The sequence below is a fragment of the Cariama cristata genome, unplaced genomic scaffold, assembly GCF_000690535.1.
Source record: "Cariama cristata isolate BGI_N322 unplaced genomic scaffold, ASM69053v1 scaffold6693, whole genome shotgun sequence".
Classification (NCBI taxonomy): Eukaryota; Metazoa; Chordata; class Aves; order Cariamiformes; family Cariamidae; genus Cariama; species Cariama cristata.
In genome coordinates this window covers 181,252-190,204 of record NW_009608895.1, presented here as the reverse complement: position 1 = coordinate 190,204, position 8,953 = coordinate 181,252, and the positions used below count along the sequence as shown (strand labels likewise).

The 8,953-nt window shown below is 41.3% G+C and overlaps 1 protein-coding gene across 1 annotated transcript in view; it reads left to right on the top strand.

Moving 5' to 3' along the window:
• Positions 1 to 8,539, top strand: part of SSFA2 (sperm specific antigen 2) — a gene marked incomplete at its 5' end in the record, with an annotated part of 14,388 nt that extends 5,849 nt beyond the window's left edge. The window contains 4 exons of the mRNA XM_009697324.1: positions 777 to 842; positions 1,512 to 1,925; positions 7,800 to 7,924; positions 8,322 to 8,539. Of these exons, the coding sequence (XP_009695626.1) occupies positions 777 to 842; positions 1,512 to 1,925; positions 7,800 to 7,910 (591 nt within the window). The remainder of the gene's footprint in view (positions 1 to 776; positions 843 to 1,511; positions 1,926 to 7,799; positions 7,925 to 8,321) is intronic.
• Positions 8,540 to 8,953: the final 414 nt, after the last annotated feature.

The following is an 8,953-nucleotide window of genomic DNA, read 5'->3' as shown; positions in this document are numbered from 1 at the left end:
CTGATTTTCCTTCTTGTGAAATGAGGGCAGAGAGATGAGAAATGCACAGTGTTTCTCTCTCAAGAAATGAGGTGTACTTCCCCTCTGGCTCTGCCAATCCATGGAACTAAAAACCAGGAAAATCCAGTGATCATCTTCAGTTTTTTCCTCCATTGCCTTTTGTAGCTCCTTCAGATGCACGTGTGGCTCCTCACCAGACAGTGGGACAAGCTCTGCTCCCACACACACTCCCCAGAAGCACAAGAAGGGGGGTAAAAGAGACACTTGCATATGTTTATTGGTGGCATGGTGATATACTTTCTCCTCTTTTTCACTTGGTGGAAGACTGTTTCTCTTTTTTCTGCTGCAATTCTGTCACCAGCCAAACGAAAGAAGCACAGACGAAAAGTATCATATGTTCTTCCTGGGTTTCATTCCTCTTTCGTAGCCAGTCCTCTTCTGTAGAAGCAGCACAGGCACAGGCCACATCTTCCTCTTCAGTATTTTGTCATGGGAAAAAAATTGAAACCCAAGAACAGGAAAATATGGTATTACTGTGATCCCAAGCCAAACGTGCATTCTTTGAACCATATAAATATCTTTTTATTTGTAAATCCTTTTATAGAAGAGGGCCAGCTTTAAAAATGACTGAAATAAACTTTCTCCAACCAGCTTTGCTTCCTGTTTCCAAGTTTCTACTTTCACAGAAAGTTGTCTGAGACACGGCATGTTTATATATTAGCTTCTGACAGCTCTAAAAAAAATCCCTAATGCATTAACTTGAGTTAATTTTTCAGGGTATGTATGGAAGCAGAAGTGCTGATAATCTGTCATGCCCTTCTCCATTGAATGTCATTGAACCAGTAAGTAATTGTTGTGTGTTGTATGTTTTACTAAGAAAAAGAACCAGGAAGAAATTTCTAAGAAGAGATTGCAGGAGATTCATTTGACACATAATCTTGGAAATACTTTCCTCACTTGAGTAGTTCTTTTGAGAGCAGCTACATTTTCCCTTAAGCAAATTTAACCGTAGGTGTAAGTAGCTGTGAAGTCTTGTTTGTTGTTAAGAGGAGTATGTAGAAGTGAGATGTCATTTACCTTTAGTTGATACAATGACGACATGGTGAGTTTTCTAGGGGAAATTATTTCTTATTTTTCTGTACGTTTTATGCTACTGAAAACAAGTAGTTCAAAGACTGCAGAAAGAAAAGAACAAACTTGAATTGTTTTAGCAAAGAAAAACAAAATCGAGCCTTTACGTGTGTCTCTGTCAATGGCTTTGGCAGGATGCATCCGTATTGCAAAAGTCAGTGGCTTGGGGAACTGCCACAATTCGTATTTATGTTGGCTTTCAAAAAAGCCCATTCCTTTTTATGATCCTATTTGTTGCAGTCATAAAGGCAAAGCATATGTTTATTTTATAGCTGTATTTGTTACATGGAGGGGATGAGTAAGTGATTGAATAAATAACAAGAAAGCATAGTTGTGTCTGTATGTGACTTTTTTATATGCTTTCTTTTCCGAATCCTTAGGTCTCCGAACTTATTCGAGAGCAGTCATTTCTGAAGTCTGAACTGGGTTTAGGACTGGGAGATCTTGGACTGGAAACTCTCCCAGCAGAGGGTACAGAGTCTGTATTCTCCCATGGAAACTCTGATTCTTCTTCAGTGTGCTCCGGTCATGCAGGTAGAAAAGTTGGTGTTGGATCCTCTGAACTGACAGGAAAGTCTAAGAGTCAAAGCAGGAAGTTATACCGAGCCTCCGTTGCCTTAACACCAACTCCCCCGGTGAGAGCAGGTGCTGGACAGCAGGTGGAAAGCTCTGAGGAGCTTGCAGACTCCAAACCAGAGGCGGAGCACAAACTTGAAAAAGTCCCTCTCGTGCCTTCAGTTGATGAAATCCACAAAACTGTGGAGCAGGAGGAGCTGCAGCAAGTCATACGGGAGGTGAGGAGGGAGGGGCTGAGGTCTAGGATGTTTGAACAGTGTTCACTGAAACTCAAAGACAGGCTATCTGTAACTCTTGACCACTGGGGTTTTCTATTCCCTGTCAAGCCAAGGCTCAGAGCTTGTTGCTAGATGTTCAAGCCACAGTTGTATTCTTGTGCAAAGCAGTAGACATTTTTTCAGTGATAGCAGTTAGCACATAAATTAATAGCTAGTTACAATTGAAAGTCTGGATGAGAAAGAATTTGCCATCTCTACTACTTGGTTAAGCAGCAGTATTTCAGATTCCCAAGTGAAAATTTCTCTTGTCATGTTTGCTTGCCTAAATGCCAGGTTGGAGTTAATTTGATTGATGAAATACTGTCTCTGAAACAACTCCGTAGTAAATGTTAAAACTACTTTCCCAGTCCCTCTACCCCAAACCACTAAGGACTGTAGGAGTGTAAGTGAAGCAAGCTGAAGTCAGATGAGAAGTTATTTCAGACTTTAAGACTGATGTTGGACCAATGCTGTTGGACTAGTTTTATTGGCAGTCAATGAAAGTGAAAGGTCCTTGGTTATTCTTCCTGTGGGCCAGGTTAAAAAACAGGACTAAAACTGCATGTTTGGTTTGTCAGTGGCATGACAGAAAGCCTTATGGCAAGTTGTATAAATGGGAAAAGGAAGCAAAAGAAACTTGTTCTCTTGAGGAAGTGGAGCGAGCTCTCTGCTGTGAACACAGAAATGGGGATTGAGAACCTGTGGGTTTTATTCCCTCTCCTTCACTGGAGAGGGACTACTGAGCCTTTAGCTGATGGTCATTGGACCCTTAGCCTTTAGCTCATCCCTTGAAGCTTTTGTATGGCTCTACCATAAACCACTGGAAAGGCCAGGAGAGGTGTCGTGCTCAGGAAGGTACAACAGACTGGGCTGTAACGCTGCGGTACCATCCAGGTCTGCTTGCGTTGAGGCTGTGAATAACTGGAACCAGCTTTGCCTTAGCTTTGTCTTTAAAACAGGTGAGAGACATGCCACTCATCTCATGATAAAACAGGAGCTGTGATCCCAGAGAAATCTTTTGCCACACCTTCACCTCTTTTCTCTCAGTGCAGAAAGAGGCAGAGTGTACTAGACCATAAGGTATTCTTTTACTCATCGTCTGACCACAATATTCTGCTGTGTCTGTCTCTGCAAAGTGGGGATGTTTTCTGGGATGACTTACTGTGGGCTTTGGTAGGCGTTGGCACTTTACACTTGCACAGTGAGATTGTGAAGCAGCAGAGTATTACTAAGGAGTGTTCTTATAGAAGATGATGACTGGAAGCATATGAAGGTATTTACTTTGTTTACCTTTGGGAAACTTCATAAATAACCAGAGCTCAGAGTGCAAAGCATAATAATGCATAGCCACAAGCATTAACTGTCAGTGAACTGCTGGTGTTAAAAGAGGATGAATTTTGGCAATGAGGCAAAATGGAGACCAGCTTTCAATAAGTATCCTCATGGTGCTGAATAGTGCTTCGCCCCATCAGTAGCCCCATTAGAGTCAGTGGGATGAGTTATGGAAAGTGGCATTATCCTGTGGAAGGAATAGTACCAAGGTCAGCTCATGGTGAGGTACCACCAGACCGATGACCTTATCATTACTGTGCTCAGCATTAGGAGCTGAACACCTTCTGACCAACACTGATATTTACAGTGGAGCTTGTGATGCTACAACTTTACACCTCTGCTTTGAAAGCAAAGGAATGAATGAGGCAGTGGGGCAAGCATTCAGTTTTTAAATGTCTTCCCCATCCACCACCATCCTCCTGTCATCTTCTCTAAAGTAGCTAGAGTAAAGTTGGAAGGAGTCCTGAGAAAGGCCTTGTTTAGGGGAGATCGTAAAATACTCCCAGGCCTCCCAAATTCTCTCTCTTTCTGGTCCATTTTTTTCCTTTTATACCTTTTTAAAGGAGTTCCTTCCCTTAATGCTCAGAGAAGACTTGCACATGAGATATTTATCACACCTTGCACTTTCCTGCCAGTTCTGCAGTGAAGCCAGGATATTGCATTTGTATCCAGCCCTTCTGTAAAAACTTGCGTGTCAGAGGAGTGCTGTCATGGTGGAGGGTTGCTAAAGGAGAAATAGAGGAAGGAGAGCGCTGTAATTCAGAAGTACTGTAAAAGCAGCAGAGACAGTACAGGGAGCTGGAGTCAAAGTACAGAGTTATTTCAGTCAATATTTTCTCTGAAGTTAGCCTGTGTGAAAGTTCTTCTTTAACTTCATTAATTGATAGCAAATAAAGATGTGTACCCTTTGCAAAGAGATTGTTCTTTGGGTTGTGTGGCACAGAGAACATTGTAATGCTGAAAGAATCCACGCTGAACTGAGAGGCTACTATTCAAAGATGAGCAGTCAGCAAATAACTGAGCTTGACTCACTTTGTACATGTTTGAGGACACAGAGAGATTGTCCCTCAGTTTAACTTCATTGGCAGCCTGTTTTGAATTGGCTCAAGATTCTCAGCATGAGAAGTTTTGCAGGTCAGAGTGAAGATGCACTGGCTCAAAGCACCTGGTAGTTTTTGCAGAGTAAGAATATACTATTAAATACTGGTCAGGAAAATCTTTCGCACTTCATAAGACCTAAAGCAGAGCATACATTGAAATGCGTCTTCCTTAAGTAGCTGTGTTGTTAGCAAAGGAATTCCAGTTTCGTTGTCAAAAAAAGGAAATCTGGTAGGATGCATTCTTGATGTATGCGCTCAAAAATGTTAAAGCCTTGCTTATTCCTCCCATACTCTGTAGCTGCATGACCTTGTGTCGAGGAAAGAAAAGTCGGGCAGTGTTTCAGAATATGCCTGGGTGGGTTGTAATGCATGTGAGCTTTGACCTGTAACTGTTTGCTGGCATTAAAAAACCCCCATGGTGTTAACTTTTAGTGTTAATGGACTAACTCCCACGGAAAAGCATTCAACAATGTGAAATGTTAAAACGCCAAACAGTGGCCCTCTTGTTTTGATGAAAATACAGCCTGACCTCCACTGGAGTATCTCATGAAGCACTTACTGCTTCATTTGTAGGTCACAGTGTCATTAGGAGTGCCACCAGGCCCTCCCACTCTGCTGTTCCGCAGTTTAAAAGATGTGATAGTTTAAAAAGCTTTCTGCTTAAGAGAAATGCAGGTTTTGGTTTTACTTACAGTTCTCCATTGTAAATGACATTTAATGAAGGCATACTTCAAAGAAATGTGTGCTTTTCCTGTCAACATCTGTTCTGAGAGGCTGTAATGGGTCTTTATGGGACAGACAGGTAGTCTGATAGAGAATCTTCCCTTTTCTGTTTTCCATTCAGACCCATGTTAGCTCAGCATCAATCAAAAATGTCTGTTGGTTGTTCATACTCCCCTTGTGCAGGCGTTGGGTTCCTCATCTTCCTATCTTGAGTGTAAAAACTTACCAGCTGCTGCCATGAAGTGGCACAAGAAGAAAATAGAGTAGAAAATAATTATTTTAATTATAGAAAACATAGATCAGGAGTATGAGGACTGTGAAAAGCATTATGCCCATTTTCCATTAACAGGCGAAGAACACCCATCTCCAGAATTGCTACTGTGGCACATTTCACTCTCAATCAATTCATTATTTAGCAGCAACGTAATATTACAATAATGGTAATTCTTTCATATGGAGAAAGATCACTGGTTTGCTGTAGTAAAACTATCTATGAATGTGGCACTGTGTTACTAATTCCATGTTAAATATTAGTGTTGTATCAGTGTAGTATATGTGCCATAAATGAGTGGATTCTCTCCTCTTTCAAATGATCAATTTTTCATTCAGCTGCTAAAAATACCAGTGGAGCATTCATTGACTGCTTTCTGACTTTTGTATGGAGGAAGCCTTGGCAGCGGGCTGTGCCCTCTGCAGAGCAAATGGAAGGTGCGCCTTGCCCTAAATAATTTGTAACAAAAAAGGCAAACATTGGCCGTTGTCATGACACACAGATGGGACTGAGTCACCGCAGGAATTGATGCTGCGCTCACCACGCAGGAATGACCTTGATGAGTCCGGAAAGGAGGGAGGAAGCAGTGGCAGTGAAAAGAAGCAGTGGAGGGTGGCCTTGTTGTCTTCTGGGCGGGAAGGTGAGAAACAGAGGGCTCAAGTGATCCACGAAGGTCAAGCCAGAAGTTGTTGGAAAAGCTGAGAATAGAACAGGACCCGCTTCCCTTCCAGTTTCCGCCTCTCTGCAAGACTGTCTGTCATACTAGACCATTTACTTGCTACTTTGGGAAGCTTTTATCAGTTTTCTTTGGAAAGTGAGGTTTATTTTTGCCTATCTGTCGACAGAAGGGCAGAGAATGACTGTTTTGTAGCATAGTGGGAGACCACCCCATATGGTACTGGAGAAGAAAAGCAGAGAGGGCAGTGCAGGGCTCTCTTACGACAGTGGCCTGCCAGACAGCCGGGTGCTGCATGGCAGGTTTCCCTGTGCTTGCATTCCCAAATCCCAAAGCCCTTACTGCATTGACAGCGGTCCTAAAGCTTTGTATGTCTGTCTACGCTTCGGCATAGTCATCCTCAGGACTTAGGGCAGTTGGTAAACCACGTCCTGTTACACACTGGCTTTTCTTTTGTCAGTTAATCAGCAAAAAACACAACTGGAAACCTGTTTCCCAATAGTGTTATAGTCTCTGAATTTCGACTTGATGCAAAGTAGTAATGAAACAAGGAACTTTGCCACTAATGGTTGAGGCGTTGAGTTGCTTGCCAATGAGAACAAGGGATAAATAACCTGTTGCTAATGCTGCTGCCACCCTTCTGACGTTGTTGCTTAATCCTTTTGACGCACCAGGAAAAGGGGAGACTTAGAAGAAAAAGAAAACTGTATTGCTTAACTGGGCTGATGAGTGCTTCTGTGAGTGACCCCAGCGGCCGGGCTCTGGCTCTTACCCCCTCCTGCACTCTCTCACCTCCTTCGTCCTCCCCTGTCCTTGGAACTGCATCTGACTTGTTAGTCCTTCCTGAAGACCATCCAAAAAATGAGTTGATGCCAAAGATTTCTCGTACTTGTGAGCTGCCCATGTTATTTTTCTTTGTCATGCCCTGCTCCTTTCCAGCATAGTATGCTCTTGTAGAACTGTGTTTTGCCTCCTTCTCTCCTTTGTTTCCTTTATGGTAGCTGTCAGTGCTCTGCTTTTCCTTTGTTCTAGCCTCAGCCACACTCAGGTGCCTGATAGTAGTAGCTCCTGGGTTTGTTTTATGTAAAACTTAATGGATAAATGCTTTGTCACAATCCTGTGAAAAATAGTCTTTGCTGGCATAGATCATATCCCAGTGGACAACTGATGATGTGAGCAACTGTTGAAGTTCTCTGTTTGTCATTGCTGCTGAAAGTATGTAATTAGGATTGTCTGCTTTTCGTTTATATGAAACCAGCAGCTCATGTTCATGTACTTGGACCTTCCCTACTGCATAATCTATTTGTGAGGCAGATCTGTCCTGCCTTCCTTTTCAAGAGATAATGGCTAATGTCAAAAAGCTGTGCACTTGGAGTGCCTTTGATGTGTATGTCCTGAAATGCTATTTTCAGTAGTTCGCATAGTTGAAATGTATTTTCTTAACATAAAACCAGTTATCCTAAGTGTAAAACATAGATATATTTACCATCTGGAAAAGTAAAACTAGTTTGGTTTGCATTTGTATGATTTGCAAGAACTTTAAAATTACTCTAGAGTTATTTTTCCAAGAGAAACCCTCTTCTGTTTTTCCATTTGCATTTTTTTGAAAGTTGACTTTTTGGTGGTGTATGTTTTCATGTGTCAATAATATCAAAGGTGTCTGCAATATCGTTCACTTTCATCCATTGGTTATATAACTTAATGACCTTAAAACTTTTGCTAATCCCTTTCAGATCAAGGAATCTATTGTTGGTGAAATAAGACGAGAAATAGTAAGTGGATTGTTAGCAGCTGTGTCACCCCAAAGCAGATCTGCAACTGCAAAACAAGATACACAGCCATGAAATTGGTACTACAGGTAATCCTTGGGAATCTACCAGAACCAGATTTTATTTTTTTTAATCATATGAAATATCATTGTTAACTTAGACTTTGCTTTGTTTGCATTTTCTCCCTGAAATGTAAGTGATCAAAATTGAAGTTCATTAAATACAGAGGATGCTGATAATCCTGGATAGCTTCAGGAAACCAGTTCATGGTTTGGCCCATTCTACTGCCAGCTTTCATGCAGTGGTCCTTGATTTTTGGTTTCAGTGTGCTCCATGATGACTTTGCATGTGAACACATCATGCGAGAGGACTTCTGTAGTTTGCCTGCCTTAGATGTGAATATTATCAAAATACACACTTCAGCAGAATAAGCAGAGTTCCAAAAATCTAATTTAGATATTCGTCTTGCTTTTTCTTTTCCATAAGGTTGGATGTAGTCCGAAATGCTGTGGGCTTCTGCTTTGGGCCGCATACACTGGTGAAAGTGTCAAGTTATTTTTGCTTCAGGAGATGTTAAAGCTGCTGAGATAGGCTACTGTATTCGACGCTTGGTTCTATGATGTGTACCTTTCCTTGAGTTCATCTATAAAGACTTAGACACTTTAACTAGTTCCTTACTTTCCTTAAAACATCAACAAAACTGTGGCTTTCTGAAAGGTTTTGTATTTATTTGTATGTCCCTGTTGTAAATTTTTGCTTAGCTAATTTCTTGTCTAATGATGCATCATGAAACTTGAAGATTTCCAGAGGTAACCAATTTATAAATAGCACACATGTGTTCAGCTCAGCTTTTTTAGAAAAAAACAAAACAAAAACAACAACAACAAAAAAAACAAACAAAACCAAAAAAAAAAAAACCAACAAAAAAACCCCACACAACACAAACCCCCCAAAAACACTGACCTCTGTGAGGTATTTATTGTGCAATAACTGATCCACTTTAAGAGCTTGAAACAACCAATAATGGTTTCCACTGCTGTTACTTAGTGCCACTTCAAAAGAAGGAGACAATCCTGTTGTAAAAATTGCTGTTAATTCTTGGGGCGGTTACTATTAGC